We start from the raw sequence: 17,589 nt of genomic DNA, 5'->3' as shown, positions 1-17,589 counted from the left end.
TCACACACATGCCGGTTATGTGATCAAAGAGGGTTATCTCATGAAGGATGACTGCTTATGTGTGGTGAAGGATATGCATCCAAAGGTTATGGAGGAATGTCATGCTCCTACGACATGTATGATAGAGAGAGATTTCTTTTGGCCAAGCATATGTACGCACATATATTACTTGCCAGAAGGTGAAATTCGAAAAGCTTCCAGGTTTGCTTCGACCTTTACCTATTCCCTCACAGCCATGGGAAAGTATTACCATGGACTTCAATATGGACTTGCCTAGATCCCCGCATGGAGCAAGCAAGCAAGCTCACTTCTTGCCAGTCAAGAAAACCATTAAAGCCGATCATATGGTGAAGCTTTTCCTTGCTCAGATATTTAAGCACCATGGTATGCCAAAATCCATCGTTGGGGATAGAGATCTCAGGACTACGAGCCTCTTTTGCAGGGCTCTATTGGACAACATGGGCACTAAGCTTGAGTTCTCAACCGCCTATCACCCGCAAACAGATGGTCAGAGTGAGGCTACAAATTCTGTTGTGTTGGATTTGTTAAAGTGTTATGTGGCAGATCAAAAGAATGCATGGAAGAAGTACCTTCCACTTGTAGAATAACACGGTGCATGCCTCCATGGGAAAAGCCCCATTTGAGATTATTTATGCCAGAGTGATCTTGCCACTCATCTTTCATACAAAGGATGAGATTTTTGCAATCGATCAGTATGTGCGTGATTTGGATGTTGCCTTTACTCAAGTGCGGACAACCATTGCACGGTCTCAAGACAAGCATAAGAGGGCTGCCAACAAGCATAGAAGGAACATGCAAGTCACAGAAGGTGATTGGGTATTGCTGAAATTTAAGAAAGCTAGGCTTCGTAAGAGGCCAGGACAAGAGGGTTCATACCCTAAGCTTGCTACTCGGTATTATGGACCCTTCAAGGTGATTGAGAAGATCAATGAAGTGGCTTACCGGCTTGCTTTACCCAGTCATTGGAAGATTCACAATGCCTTTCACATGAGTCTTTTACGGAAGTATGTGGGGCGAGATCCTGACGAGCCTATCACAGAAGATCCACCAGAGGTTGATGAGCTTGAGGAGATCCTCTAGCCAGAGTAAATTGTATTTCACAAGGAGAGAAGACTGATTACCCGCAACTCCTGCAGACGTATCTTAAGGCTTTTCAGTTGAGGTCAACTGTTTAGAAGCCGAGGGGATGTCACCATTTGGTCACCCATTTGGTCCATCTCCATTTCTGGTGCCACGTCTATGGGACTATCACTCCATAGAGCGGCCATATTTGTGGCATGTTCACATGAGGCTAGGCCAGTCTCCAATGTAGCTACGAAACACGTTTCAGACCATTTGAAACGGACTGAAACGTTTCAGAAACATTTCATTTAGTGAAACGCGTTTTTTTATCTATCCAACATGTTTTCCAAAAAAAAGTCTTATCACATATTTGCCCGACGCCGACTTTACGTTTGTTTCACTGTACTTTCAAAGCCGCACACGTTTCGAGTGATTCTATGACGTGTCACCTTTCTCGACTCTCGTTGCCGCCGTCGCCTGTGTATGGTTCGCCGACTGAAGACTGTTGTCCAGGACTCCACAAGACTGTTGGGCGAGTCCGACTGTTGTGACTTGTCCACCGTGTTGTTCACGATTGCTGGTCGACAACTGTTGTGACCTGTTCATTCATAGCCGACTACTATGGAGCTTGTGACCAACTATTGTGACATGTTCACCTTCACGATTACTGGCCGACTGCTGTGACCTGTCCACCACCCACCTTCACGAGTCACGACTGTTGTCCAGACTCCAAGCCTGCTCCCAGGTCTCAAGAGTCAAGGTAGGCCTAGGTGTTTTATGTTTCTATACTATTAACTATACAGGCTTCTCTAGCTTGCTGCCTAACCTATATCAGGCTTTTTTTCCCACAACTAAAATGGGGATTTTATCCCATAACCTATGCAAGCAACAGGTTATAGGGTACTTCTCTTGCAACTTTGCAAGATGCCTCACACACAAGATCCCTTGTGGAGAAATGTCACATGGGAGAGCAAGTATGTAGGCTCAAGCTCAAGAAAATGGAGGTGTAATTTTTGTGCAGACGTGCATCCTGGCAGCATTACACAATTGAAGGCACACTTCACACATACAAAGGGCCATGGGGTGGGACCTTGTAAGGCCGTACCAAGGCACATTTATGAAAGTCTTAAGGCTTGAAAGGCTAAGGAACTAGGTCTTCCTGTTGAGGAGATCATGGATCCTGAGCTTTTAAGAGAGCCTGCCATGACTGGAAGGGCAAGATTCTACAATAGGTAACATGCAAAGTCAGCATCATGGGACTTTTGCTGTTGGGGGTAGGTCTAGCTCACAACCTCGAGCAAACAGGACAACTTTACCTTTGTTGAAGAAAGGGCATGTGAAGGCAAGGTTTGAAAAGGCTGCCATGAAGGAGACAACAAGGGAGATAACCAAACTTTTTGTGCAGTGTGCATTGTCCTTCAATATTTTGCGAATTCCTCGATGGAGGACTACATTTAGAGCAATCTCACGCATAGGTTGTGAGTGGGATGGTCCCTCATATGAGGCTTTGTGTACTACAAAGCTTCGGAGAGAAAAGCTAGCAGTTGAGACAGAGATGGAGCCTCTTAAGGCTACTTGGGTAAAGTATCGGTGTACTTTGATGTGTGATGGCTGGTCTGATGTGAAGAAGAGGAGTGTTTATAACATTCTGGTCTCCTCATGCAAAGACACTATGTTTATTCGTGCCATTGATGCCTCTGTGGCGAGGACAGTGGTGACGGGGGAGTTCATCTTCAGACATATACGCCAAGCTATACAGGGGATTGGCCCAGACAACATTGTGCAGGTGATAACAGACAATGGGTCGAATTGTGTTTTCATGGGAAGAATGCTTGAAGAAGAGTTCCCTAAAATTGTATGGACACCTTGTGCTGCACATAGCCTTGATTTGATGATTGAAGATGTGGGAAAGCTAGATTGGGTGATAAACATTTTTTCTGTAGCCTCTAGTATGGTGAACTTTGTCACCAAGAGACTGAAAGTGCTGAGCATGTATAGAGCCAATTCTGAACTTGAGCTCTTGAAACCATCCAAAACCCGCTTTGCCTACATATTCATTGTGGTGGAGAGGTTCATGGGGGTGCGCAATGGCCTAATGCGCACAGTGGTATGTCGTGAGTGGGCACAAAGATGCACCAAAGCCAGTTTCATTTGCTCGTATGGTCATGAGGGAGACTTGGTGGAATGATGCGCAGACACTCATAGTGAGTGTCCTTCGACTCACAGACATGGAGGGGAGTACCATTGAGCTCCTCTATGAGTTCATGGATAAGATTGGAGAAGCCCTCGATGCTTGTACATTATTGTCTCATGAGAGGTATAACTCTTATTCTCTCTCTTGAAGTTAAATAGATCATAGAACTTAGAAGATTGAAGTATATGCTCATTGCTTACTTTTTGTTTTTCCACTTGCAACTTTGAACTCATATGTAGAGTTCAAGATATGAGAGAGATATGGTGTGCTGAAACGGAACCTGCATACTCTCTCTCTTTCCCCCGGCGTATTGAAGCACTCGGCAACTCTCTCTTTCTCTCTCTCTCTCTCTCCTCTGCAGACTTAAACAAGGCTTCGTTGTTTCCTCCCCTCTCCGAACTGATACAACAGTACAAGCCTTATACGCTACTGCATGTACCTACCCCATATAAGTTTGAACCTGTTCTACGCAGCTGTACCAGCCTTGTACATTCCGTACATGACCCCAAACAGCTTGTATCTGATCTATACCAACTTGTAGGCTGTACCGTACAACTCCACGTGGAATGGCACTCGACTCATACAAGCAACACCAGATTTTTCTGCTCTTGTTTAGCAAGATTTTGTGCAAATCAAATCTATCTAGTTTGTTTTGCAGAATTTCTATTGCAAATGTTTCTTCTCTCTCTTTCTTTTGGGATTCTGTGAGATCCTATTTCCCTTGGCTTGCCTTGACCGTGCTCTCTCAAGTTTTGAGAGCCAGTGAAGGTCAATGGGCTCGGGAATTTGAGAGTAAAGCTTTCATTGGAAGTACCAGGTTTTCCTCCCTCCACGATGAATCACCCTGCCATGTGTTAGTACAAGCATGCCTTTTGGCCCCGGAAGACTAATGTAGTGCGGGCGCTTAGCCCAATGAAGGTGTGGCCAGGTGGAATCACCCTGCAATGTGTTAGTACATGCGTGCTTGTCGATGCACGGTCCCGGAAGACCAGTGTAGTGCGGGCGCTTAGCCCAGTGAAGGCAGGAGACTGCCTGTGACACAGTCTTCATCAACAAATCGTTCTTCACTGACAACATTTATGGTATTTGATCCATTTGTATTCACTCCATGAATGGAGGAATCAAGCTCATAAGCCCATGAAACATGTAATCATCAAATACTCCAAGGAAAACAATTTGTATTGAGGGGGGGGGGGGTCGGCCCTTCCCAGCCCCAGTGGTGGTGCCAAGTTGTGCAATGTCATTTTTCAAATTTGTGGATGGTATTTTGTTCATTATTTATCAAGGTTAAGTGATCTAAGTTTGTGCATTTGTTTTTTTTCCCGATTGTGGTCGGTCTCTAGTGAGGAGCGGTTGCATTAGCCTTGGGATGTGGATGATTGCAACTTAACCCCTTGTAGCCCTACAGCAATGGGTGTCTTCAGCTTATAACCATACATCAGCATAAATGGACTAAAACCTACTTAATATTGTTATAACCAAACTCAATTTGTTGAAGATACCTTTCCCACTCTTGAGACATGCATCCTCAACATCCTCCATGGTTTGGTTCGTCCTCTCTGTCTGACCATCCAACTCAAAATGGCACAGCTTCAACTAGTCTCATGATGGGAGAAGTATGGGATCATCAGCCCTCACTTGGTGAGTACAACCCTAAGAGACACTACTGATGTTTCAACTTACAAGTTATAACATGTACATAATACATTGATCAATGATGATTATACTACAAAGTTTCTCTCTTTTAATGGCAAAAACGCCTCGCCATTCGAGTCCTCATAGGATTGCAATTTAGGTCCTTGTGAGAGGAACAGCACATGGGTCCTCTGCCATACAAAGAAAAGGAACGGAGCGGTTGGTGTATTGCCATTGCAATCTCCGCCGAATTGAGCAGTCGAGCAATCCGATAGAGCCTTGCCAGGTCAATGTCGACAAAATCGACATTGAGAAGATAAAAGATGTCCCAGAGATTCCTCACGAGGAGCGCAACATATATGCCATGTTGTATAAGGAGTTGATGGCACCTACTCATGCCACACGAGCATCAACACTAACATTATCAGGAGGTGCTAGTACCAGTGCAGTAGCTGAGAGACGAGTGCGGTAGCTGAGGCTCTCTTCTGAGAGTGGCACTGAGTCAACCAAGGAGGCTGCTGATGGACATCGAGGATGTAGAGGATTGAGTGCCCAGACTCCAGATTGAGGACTCTATTGCATCTATCAGCATGCTTTACTCTGTGTATTTCAGACTTCAATTTTCTTTTTTTGTATCAGCTCAGGATTCAGACTTTTTGTGATCACTTTGAGTGCTCAGTGGACATGTCACTCTTGCCTGCAAGCTGCTAGCCTACTTTATATATTATTTCTCGACTTTTAAGCAGTTGCCATTATTGATAATGGAATCCGGATCTTGATTCTTGACGTTACAATTTATTTATGCCAATTGGTCCATTGGGTGACCATTGTAACCGAGTCACCCAGATTCTTTAGTTTTAACTTGTAAACATGTTTTAATATGTAAATGATGCATGTTTAATATTGTTTTACAAAGAAGGCAACATATTTTTTACATATTATAAACTTGTATATAAATTTTGGAGCCTGTACCAACCCCTTTGTATGAAACGTTTTTGAAACGTCTGGGATTTGAAAGAAACGTTTCTGAAACGCGTTTTATGAAACGCATGGCAACTATTGTTAGGGTTAGCCTTCCTATAGTCATTTTCTTGTTTTCAAATCGAGGTATTGCTGTTCACAGCCATACATAGAAAAAGCATGCACTAGAGTCCCAAAAAGCATAAACTCCCACACACAACCAAAGCACATAGGATTCAGCTTTCTGCAGAACTCGCCAGCCCTTTGTATTACGTAACAAATTAGTTCAAAAGCCTCCTGTGGATGAAAACGACCAAGACCCAAGGTGTTACCATCAAACACACACATACCAAGACTGTCAGAGAACAAACACACACACGAGATAAAAAGCTCTTGCTTTTTCCATAGATATGCAATGATTTCAAGAACCATTTTGCGTCTTCTTTGTTCACACCTCACTCTACTCCATCTTCCACACTAAGTGTCCCATACCACCTGACCTTGGAAGACAAAAAGCAGCCCACAAATTCAAACCCAAAAGATCCACGCGTTGGATTTTCTCCTCACCTTTCAGAGTGTTCCCACTTAATTCCAAAAGGTCTAGCTCTGATAGCGATGTAAAACCCCCAAGCTAACAAACCATAAAGAAAAAACGCATAGACTATGGCGTCTAGCTCACCGCCCAACCACAGAGCCGTTCAAACTCACCCCTGAGGACAAGGGTATAGTAGCATGGTTGTTTCCAGTCCTCGTACAGGGGGTTCCAATCCGTACGGTGACAGACCAAAACGGACCAATGCGAATTTTATTTTTTTTATGATTTTTTTTTTATGATCATTTATGTCGTTGGGCATTCTAACTTTCTACTTCTAGCTTCTAGACTTACCTCTATAATGTTTTCTCGCTAGGATTGTTCTTCGGGTGCATGTGAGAGGAATTGGAGTGCCTACTCACTCATACACATGAAGATACATAATAGGCTTAGCACCACACAGTTAGAGTGGCTTGTGTTTTGCCGCGCTGACTTGTGCATGGTGCAATCATTGCACACCATGACTATGGCCAAAAGAGTCGGCCCCTACCTAGCCTTGCCTCTTAGTTTTTAAAGTTTAAACTTCAAAGTTTTCGTCTTAATTCTTGAATTTACAATGCATTATGCAGGTAAATGTAGATGAGCTCAAGTTGGCAGGGACACTCTTCGGAGTGTGTGCATTGAGAGCGAAACTCGGAAGAGCAGCACATACATGCAAACCTTTATAAAGAGCAAGAGGAGATTGATCTACGGGTCACTCGTACTCGAGCCGGTCATAGCCATTCAGGTACAGAGAGAGGCGGAGTAGTAGCAGCCAAGTGAGGGTGCCCCATTCAACATGGCTCGAGTCACCCGGTGCAGACTTACGTTCAACGAGATTCCAATAGCTCATTAGCTATTGCTGCAGTCAAGGACACTCCTCTTGCCCACTCCACTCATGCTCATGAGGAGAGACCCCCCCAGTTTGATGATGATGGCCACATCCTTAATGAAGGCGATTTTGGTGACCGCTCTGATGATGGTGGCAACATCCTTAATGAAGGCAATTTTGATGCAGACAACTCCTCTCATGGTGATGATGATCCTAGAAATAGCGAGAGTGATGAGTCCCATAGCTCTCTAGATGACCCCTTCACTTCCTAGTGCTTGTAGCCGTAGGCCTGCCATCCCCCCAAATAATCTTGTACTTTGAACTTTCTATTACCTAAAATCGTGAGTCGTGCCTTCTTTTGAGGCTTATGCTCTTTGAAATTTATGTTGTTGACATCTTTGTCTCAACTCCTAAATTTTAAAAGTATGAAATATTTATTTTTTCATGTGATTTTTTGTTAACATACCTAACGTACCTGAAAAATCCGAGTCGTACCTTACAACTATGTTGGCATCCCATACCAACAATACACACCCATCGGATGGAAGCACGGAGTACTCTCAAGGCCTGGACTCCAAGTCTGAGGAGCTCTCCCTCAAACTGACTCATAAAGTCACTTATATAGTCCTCCTATAAACTAGGAGGCGAATATAGCACACATCTCATAAAGCTACTAACCCCAACTTAAAACACCTAACCCCCAGGGTATGGTTAACCTACCTTGAAGGTCTTAACCCTGATAGCCTTGGTACGTAACAGCTGTTATGCCTAGAGACTCAAGGATGTGTAGCACGGGGCGCAAAAGGACACACACGATGAGTATTGTGTGGCTGATCACGTTCACATTGCATGCCCTGAGGTAAGTGTAAAGTATATCTGTGCCATGCTAGGGTTTCTTGCTTTTTGAGAGACCTCCATCTCATGTTAGAGGGCTGAGCTAGTAGGGTTTTCTGCCTTGGAAGGGAGCCCTTGCAGTTTACCTCTATTTGACCAAGAAGATATTTTGTTGTCCTCGACCCTGGAGAGGTATGGAAGACCGAACAAGAGGCCTTCCATCATGTGACTCATGCGTACCAACAGTCCTCTACTCTTAACAAGCCTAGTTGCATACAGGTCGGAGCCAACCATGGAGATCTTTGTATACCTTCTCAAACAACCTGAGACAGCAAGCCCGGTAGTCATCCTGTGAAGCTCCACTCCAACAATGTAAAATCAACTACCCAAAACGGCTCCCGCAAGCCTCACCGATGAGTCAAGGCTCAAGATTACAATTGCAGTATATGTATAGACAATAGGAGGGCAGGTCGACTAGGCAAGAAGAGCACCCAAGCAGCCATGAACTAGCTATACAGCTCCCGGGCAGCTTTCATACAGATCGGCAGCAGTGCACAGACTCCTGCTGCTCAGTGCAGAGACTCCAAGCAGCAGCAGGAGATCTATACAGTAGGGTGAAAGCCTGCTCCTGCTCATGGTAGCCCACATCATCTCAACCTCTACCTCTAGCTGGCTCAACCATCTAATTGCTCTCTTGTGTGGTACAGTGCCAAGGCTTAACAGAAACAAAAATGGAACCTACTTGGCTGCCTCATAAATCGGTCTGAGTAAGACATATGTACTTTTGGGTAGAAGGATCTCTCCTGGAACCAGCGTGACCCATCCCTTTAATATCCCCACAATCATTGAGGTAAACCTCACCCTGCAGCCCCAAACAAATTAACTATCACATGGCCAACCAGAAAACCATGGCATTCTTGTAAATTCATTCAATAACCTGATTTGTAAATAAGTATGATTATGTTCTCCCGCCCCTGTTTGGGACACCTCCGCAAACCTAGGCATTGAAGATCTTTGCATATATAGGTCACAAGTTTTTCGGCCAGGAGTTTTTTTTAAAAAAGGAGGATTGCAGCCCCGGTGGTCCTTGATTTGCCTTAGAAAAGCCTTGTTAATCACCTTTGTAGTGAAGGTTGTGCAATGTGGAAAAAGTTATTTTAAGAACTTCATCAGTGTAGGCTCAAGAAACAAATCCAGAATTCTGTTGTATTACAACTGTTTCTTTTCTACGGGGGAGGAGTGCATGTGTGTGGGGGGTGTCCAAGGCTCTGAGATTGAATGCCACATGGGAATGATGAGGACCCAAAAAATTTGTGGAAGATATTAAAAACAATTCTCTATGGACTCACCATGAAAAGGTCAATTCCCCATCATTTCCAGCACATCATTCGTTGAATTTTAATTGTTTCTCAAGGGACTAGGATCTTATAACCAAAGAACTTTAACACACTGCTTATACAAGGAACCCTATGGAAAAAATTATGTATCTTACTATCTGCAGATATCCATTCTGTAGCCTATGCAGACAAGGATACATGTGTTTCCAATTTTAATGGCTAGATCACGAGAATAAACTAGGTCCTCAACTGGTAGCATGTAAACCCTTTTTGCACCTATATGACCGAGATGAGTAATGCACACAGGGAAACCTCACATGTTCTCCCTGATGCCATGTGGGCCTTACCAAGATGGCATATAACTGAGGGTTAACGCCTACAGGAAAACATCACATGCTACACCTGATGCAGTGTGGGCCTCCAAGTTTGAGTTAGACTAAAACAAAGAAAAGTAAAATTAAATACTCTTGAAACTGCACAACTCACCATGAAATCCAGTGCTTCAAAACACAAATATTGATCTTCTGGATCCAATCCAGATTCATCGTCATCAGGAAAAGATCGTTTCTGCATTCAGACACAACTTGAATGAGAAAAGAAAAAGGAAAGAAATCGGTCGAGAAAACCAAAAGACCTGCTTTGCTAACTGTGCAAAACTGAGATATACTTGCCTTTGCAGATCTCCCACCAGGCTTTCTCAGGACGGAAGTCACCGGAGATGAGTTTCCCATTGCTGATAGCTGTCCAACAGCAGCAGCCCATGTGATCCGCCGCAGGGCAGCAATAACTGATGCCATATCAACAAGATCCAACTCCTCCTGCATTATTGGGAAACCCACTCCTTGTTACTTTCAGTACAAAGCATATTCACTACAGTTTAATCTATAAACCTCCAAATGGGAGCGAACCAGACTCTGAAGTGGGCTCACATTAAATGTGACCCAAAAAGAATCTCAGTTCAACCTCTATGTTCCAATTACAGAACCATTTGCACCACAAACCTTTATCCCATGTCGTTCCCCCAATTTCTTGCTAACTTGCATAGAAATATCTGTGTCTTCAGAAACTATATATGCATCCTCTTTAGCTTCTGTGCTCCCATCTTTTCTGCAGCCATAAGTATAAGATAACTATAAATACAAAATAATTGCAATGCATGTGTACGAAAAGATCTGCTTTATGAGCATATTACGATTGAACCTGCATTTTGGAGTCCATAATACCTTACAGCACATGTAACTTCACTAACAGCCACACCCGCATCCTCATGAACCATTTTCTCTGAGAGCTGGATTCAACAAAGTAAAAGAACTTGCTTGAAAATACAATAGTACTCGTGAGAAATGAAAGATGTGACGTGTTCAGAATAGCTTCATGCAAAATAGAGACACCGTGTCACGAAGGCATGACAACTCACCAAAAATTTGAGAAGCCGTAGGCTGCTAGCATAACAACCACGCCGAGTTTGATTATCAACACCTTCAGGTAGGGCCCCAGGCTCAAGAACTGCCAGCAAATGCCTATTGAAAAAATTACATTAAGACCTGCTAGAAGGTTAACCTGGTATACAGAAGCGTTATCCACACAACCCCCCCCCCCCCCCCCCCCCCCGCGGGGCTGCCCCCAAAAAAAGTTTTAGTTTTTCTATGATAAGTGCAGGAGAAAATGCTGCAGAAAACTTACTGAACACCACCCATCTGAAGGAAAGATTTCTGAAACTTCAATGTTTGAGAGTCACTGAGCCGATTTACTGGCATAACCAATCCATCAAGAACCTATGACAGGCCCAACGTTTGCTATCAGCAACAGTTAAATGACTCGCAGTAAGACCAGAGAAAATAACCCTTTTCAAAACAAGGTCATATATTAAATAGCTCCAACCATCACAACAGATAAAGCAGGAACTAACAAGTCAAAGTTGAAGTTACAAGGAGGCATCTGTGCATTCTCCACATCCATTCAAATAAAGCAGGATGTTGGAATAACCGGAGTCTTAGTAGTGTGAAAGGGTTATAACACACTAGGTGTGAACCACCTCTTAGTAAGGGTCAAAAGATAAGGCTTTGGTGCCTATAAAAGCATTGTACATGGTGGGAGTATTATCTAATACAATCATTCTTGTTTGGTCCAACTCTCTCCTTCGTGTGTTCTCTCTCTCTCTCTCTCTCTCTCTCTCTCTCTCTCTCTCTCTCATACGCCCACCCTACAATGGACACACATCTGTCATCTGGGGTGCAATGTACGATTGGGCAAGATCTGTACCTCATCCCATCAGTTGAGAGGAGACAGCCAGATATGGGCAAGGGGCAGCAACACCAGAGGACAAGATATGCCACCTGTCATACAGAGGCTGAGACAAAGGCCCACTATATATGCCGATGTCTGGTATAGAGGTTTCACTGCCTCTTCCGAGATGGATTTGGACCACTTTCCAAGATCATGGATTTCTTAGACCAAAGATGCATGGAGCTCTTCCTTTTGAAGCTCCACAAACACAGAGAGTCCTTATAGCAGCACCCGCCCGAGAACCAGCACAGAGAGCTCTCACTGACTTCTTCCAAACTAGAGCTCCAAGGGCAGATCCACCCACTACACTCCACCTCCGGGTTGATGCATGGGCCCGGCCTAGAGGAGTGACACTAGACAGAACCATCTAGCTATACAGAGCCCGACGCCCCCGACGCCGAGGCCCTGCCCACGCTCACGTCCCCACGGGAGGATCAGAGCCATCTTTTCCCACCACCACAAGACTCTCTCCCGCCCGCTTAGCTCTACTACATTGAGTACCATGATGCAGCGCCCTATGCGGGATATTTTAGGGTGATGTGAGAGCTTGACGCTCCTTGTATTGGGATCAGCTTTGACATTTCAGCTCTTGTTCCTTTCTTTTATTTTTAGCACCCATGAAAATGTATTCTATGGACATGATGTAATCTTTTGGTCTCATAGGTCATTTTGACCTTTTGTAGACATTAATATAACTTTCTTTATTTCTTTCTCTCCATGGCCTCAGCTTCCATCTCTTTCCACTTCTCTTCCACTTCCTACCGGGCACCATGTTTTTCTACATGGTATCAGAGCCCCCGTAGCTGCCACATGCATTTCTCTTTCTCTGTGTGTTAAATTCTGTTTTCTAATGTGTTCACGGCTCGGCCATATCCTCCAGCGCCTGCCGCCCCTAAAAGCCAGCCACTCCTCTACTCAGCCATAACCTCCAGCAGCCGCCTTTGCGTTGAACTCTGACGTTTAGCACGCTTCTCACCTAAGCTATCACCATGTTATCAACTGCAGCATGATGCACATCAACACATCATCTTCAATCTACCGCCACCTTGTATTCACTTTCAACCTTGCATTATTTTTAAGACATATGACCACCAGAAGCACATTGATTTTCTGGAAAAAAAAAGCCACATCAGCAGCAACATAGCAGCACTATTTGCTACCCGTGCACATCTGACCACATCAAGAAAAGAGATCTTCACACATATGGTAATCTTTTTCTCTACTTGTTCACTCCAATACTCATCATATTTCAGGTTTTCTAGATTGTTATCTACATCAGATCAAGAGTACCGATCCTTGGGGCTTTTCTGCAAAGAGGGCAAAATCATCAATCTAAAGCATATGCAGTCCCAAAAGTTTGAAGTTTTCTCAAGCATAAGCCTCCAGCATCAAGATGAAGCCTCTGCTTCAACGAAAATCCAGGGATTTCTCTCTTTTGCTTCAGACTAGTGCCATTGCAGGTCCTTTGCCCTGGCCCCTAAGCCTAAAATGACAGCCCAAGCTTCCATTGCGTGGAAACGACGCCGCAAAAGGATATTCACGGGCATTGGGGAGGGGGGGGTCTTACTCGTCTTCTAGATGTCATCTATGTATGAGTCAAGGGTTGAGTCCCCCAAAATTTGAGTATTTTGGATGTTTTTTGGAGTTGTTGTAATGCCTTGATGCTATAAAAGGAAAAGATGTACTCTTATCTCAATTAGGAGTCGAGGGGGTTAACTAAGCAATAACTAAGCTTCAGTCATAAGCTAATTGAGGGAATAGCTTAGCTAGTATGCCTCTCTGCACTAATGTAATGGAGTTGAAGGTTGCTTCCTTCTTTTGCATTCGGGTCTCGCCACCTTTTGTGTGAAGCCCCGCGGATAATGGGGTTGATCTCTTACCAAGAGAGACCCAAGAATGGGGGGTCTATGTTAGCACATTCATCCCCAGTTTCTGCCCATGTTTGGTGTCCTTTTTGGTCCCTTTTTCATGGCCCTTGATTGTGGGCTGGCCACCCCTTTTTTGTATATAATTCTGGGATTTTTCCCAGCTTGGATGTATTTTCCCAGTCGGACAGCTATATCATGTCCAGTCGGCCAGTATTGGCATGTCCAGTCGGCCAGCCCTTCTTACCTATAAATAGGTGGGCTGGCCTCTTACTTTTCCATCTTGCCTAGTCTTTCTTTTGCTCCCTCACTTATGAGACTCTTTCTGTCTCTTGCTTGGGACTGTATCACTTCAGTATATTCAGCATAGTTGCTCCATATCTCTCTCTCTTGCACTCTCTACTCAGCACACTCTAGTGCTTATTTGCTTCCGCTCTCTGCACTCTTTCATGGTATCATCGCTCCCGGTTCAGCGATTCCCTCTGCTGCCCCAGATTCAGCCCTATCTACAGCCCCTTCACCTCTACGTTTTTCTCAGATTTGCAGCCCTCTGGATGCTGCATTTTCTGAACAGCTGCTGCTGATTGCTTTCCCTTCACTTTGGCTTCATCGCTTACAGCCTGAAGGTAATTTTTCATCAGCATTTTCTTCTACTTGGAGTTTGGAACTAGGCGGCCTGTTTTTTTCAGGACAGCAGCCCCTCTTTGGCTGTGTTTTCCTCTCCAGTGGACATTCCTTTTTGCAGAGGGGGTATTGTGGTGGTTCGGGCTTTGGTGGCAACCTTGGTACCTATGGTGGACACTCCTTTCGAGATTGTGCATATTTCTGAGATTGAGCCCAAGCTTTTGTGATGGCTGCCCCGACCACACTTCATATGTTCTCTGAGTCTGCAAAGTTGGATGGTTCCCACTATACCTTGTGGAAGGTGAAGGTGAAATCAGCCTTGCATGGCGTGGATCTCTGGGATTGGCTTGTTACACCTACCAATGCCACCCCTCCCACCCTTGCTTCTGATGGTGTGACTCAGGCACAGATTGATATTTGGCAAGCGAATGATCGTCGTGTTTTCTCCTTTCTGATGGGTCGGATTTTGGCGTTGGAAAAGCAACTTATGAACTTATCAGTTTCTGCCTTTCCATCTTTATCTGCTTTCATCTCGAAGATGAAAGATCTCCGGGACGAGCTTGTTGTTTGTGGCAAGGATATCTCTACAGAGGATATGGCTATTCGGCTTCTCTCCAAGCTTCCAAAGAGGTTTGATGCTTATTTTCGGTCTCTTGTTTCTTCTCCTCGTCCTGTTCCAGTTACTTGGGAGAAAGTTCTCCCCTCCATTATGTAGATTGAGTCTCGCTTTGAGGAGTGGATTGGCACCTCTGGTGGTTCTGATGGAGCTTTGGCTACGCGAGATAAAGGAAAGAATCAACAGAAGAAAGGGAAAGGGGGTTCTGACAAGAACGATAAGGATAAAGACAAAAGCAAATCTTCTAAAAACAAGGACATTGAGTGTCATTATTGTGGCAAGAAGGGTCATAAATTGCCCCAATCTCACATGAAGAAGCGGGATGAAGAAGCAAAGAACTCTTCCTCTATAGCTGTGTCTCAGACCAAGAAGGATGACGGTATTCTTCTATTAGCAGGTACTCGTCATATACTTGCTCTTGTGACTTCTCAGTCGCGGTCGTGGATTGTGGATAGCGGTGCTATTGCTCACACGACACCCCATCGAGATTGGTTCGAGGACTTCACTGCCAGGTCAGGCGAGATCACTTTGGGTGATTCTTCTAGAGGGTCCTCTTGCTGGTCGTACTCGTAGGGAGACACGGACCAATGAGCATGCACACATCATGGATTTGAATCTGGTTATGGCAGCCAGTTTACAAGATGATGATGAGCCTGATTCATTTGTGGATGCACGAGATAATGTGCATTGGAACAAAGCCATGCAGGATGAGCTTGATTCTATTAAAAGGAATCAAACATGGGATTTGGTTGATCTGCCCAAAGGCAAGAAAGCAATTGGTACTAAATCGGTCTATAAGTTGAAAAGACATGGAGATGGATCCATTGACAGATACAAAGCCCGTCTAGTTGCAAAGGGCTATGCACAGAAGAAGGGCATTGATTATGAGGAGACATTTGCTCCTACATCCAGTATGTCGACACTTAGGTGTGTCATTGCATTGGCTGCACACCGTGGTTGGGATGTTCATCAGTTGGACATAAAGACTGCATTCCTACATGGGGACCTCGAGGAGGAAGTTTATGTATTTCAGCCCATGGGTTTTGCAGAACATGGTCATGAGGGGAAAGTATGCAGGCTGAAAAAGGCCTTGTATGGTTTGAAACAAGCTCCACGAGCTTGGTATGCAACCTACTCACTCAGGGATTTGTGAATAGTCCATCAGAAGCCACTCTGTATGTAAAGAAAGAAGAGACAGATCTGCTGGTCATCAATCTTTATGTGGATGATCTCTTGCTCATGGGATCAAATGATGACAAAATTGCAGCTTTTAAAGAGATACTGCAACAGACATTTGACATGTCTGACTTGGGGCTTGTACACTACTATTTGGGCATACAATTTGTGCAGGACAACAGAGGCATTGGGTTGTTGCAATCACGGTATGTTGCTAAACTTCTGGAGAAGTTTAAATTTCAGGATTGCAAGCCTATTAGTACTCCTATGGAGCCTGGGATGAAACTGTCACTACAAGATGACAGTATTTCCTTTGATGCCACTACATATGCTCAGGCTGTTGGGTGCCTTATATACTTGTGTAATACAAGGCTAGATATTCAGTATGCAGTCTCTCAGTTGAGCAGATTCATGCGCAGCCCGCGGTTGTCACATTGGCAAGCTGTGAAGCGTGTATTCCGTTATTTGCAGGGTACCTTGTCTCTTGGATTGCTTTATCATGAGGGGGGTGACATGCAGTTATACGCTTACAGTGATTCAGATTGGGCTGGTGATTTTGATACCAGACATTCCACTAGTGGAAATTGTTTCTTTCTTGGCTCTTCATGCATTTCTTGGCTAAGCAAGAAACTGACCACAGTGGCCACTTCGTCTTGTGAGGCAGAGTACAGAGCAGCCTACACTACTACTGTTGAGTGTGTTTGGCTGCGTCGTCTCATGACTGATATGGATATTTCAGTGGAGGAGCCTACACCTATCTATACTGATAGTCAGAGTGCCATTGCTGTGGCCAAGAATCCTGTGTTTCATGCTCGCACGAAACACATTGAGATTCACTATCATTTTGTTCGGGAGAGACTCCAGGCAGGAGATATCAGTCTGATCTACTGTCCTACAGATCAGAATGTGGCAGACATCTTCACCAAGGCATTACCAAATCCGAAATTCGAAGCATTCCGCAGTGCCTTGAATTTGTTTCCTTTTGGTGGATGATGTGTAGTGATCACATATCACTCCAAGGGGATTTGTTGGGTTTTATGCTGTGTATGCACCCAGAGGAGTGCTAGTGATCATCAGTAGATTACCGGGGCACTTTTTACTTCAGTTAGTGGAGGTTTTTTCCCCCAGTTTAGCTTAATTTCACTTATATTCAGTTTATAGGTGTTTTGGTCCACCCGGCACATTTTATGACTGGACATGTGAACACATCTCTTTAGGTCACTGTTATGTGGCTATTGTACTTCACATTTGTTGATTAGCTGAATACAGTGAAGTCGTGTTCTCTCTCTGTTGCTCTCCACGCCTGTTTGCAGCTTCTCCAAACCCTAACCCTAACACTCCTGTGGCCTTCAAGACCCAAGGATGAGGCTTTTCAACACTTTTATGATTGGAGAGTTGAGGTGGAAAAAGAGACCGATTCCTCAGTCAAGGCTCTCAAGACCGACAGAGGAGGTGAGTTTACATCCCAGGAGTTTCAGCAATATTACACAACCCATGGCATTCGGAGACAGCTTACTACAGCATATACTCCATCATAAAATGGAGTTGCAAACAGGAAGAATAGGACCATTATGGA

The 17,589-nt window shown here is 44.4% G+C and overlaps 1 protein-coding gene across 6 annotated transcripts in view; it reads right to left on the bottom strand.

Annotated features, from left to right (window-relative positions):
* LOC147610103 (uncharacterized) overlaps positions 1–17,589 on the bottom strand; it is a 59,643-nt gene that overhangs the window by 22,175 nt on the left and 19,879 nt on the right. For all 6 annotated transcript variants that reach the window (XM_086786952.1, XM_086786953.1, XM_086786955.1 and 3 more), the window contains 6 exons: positions 11,130–11,221; positions 10,864–10,966; positions 10,670–10,734; positions 10,448–10,553; positions 10,118–10,264; positions 9,933–10,013 (listed from right to left, as the gene is read on the bottom strand). In XM_086786952.1, the coding sequence (XP_086643078.1) occupies positions 9,933–10,013; positions 10,118–10,264; positions 10,448–10,553; positions 10,670–10,734; positions 10,864–10,966; positions 11,130–11,221 (594 nt within the window). The remainder of the gene's footprint in view (positions 1–9,932; positions 10,014–10,117; positions 10,265–10,447; positions 10,554–10,669; positions 10,735–10,863; positions 10,967–11,129; positions 11,222–17,589) is intronic.

The sequence above is a fragment of the Cibotium barometz genome, chromosome 50, assembly GCF_041138505.1.
Source record: "Cibotium barometz isolate CiBa-2024 chromosome 50, ASM4113850v1, whole genome shotgun sequence".
Classification (NCBI taxonomy): Eukaryota; Viridiplantae; Streptophyta; class Polypodiopsida; order Cyatheales; family Cibotiaceae; genus Cibotium; species Cibotium barometz.
This window is presented reverse-complemented; position numbering and strand designations above follow the sequence as displayed.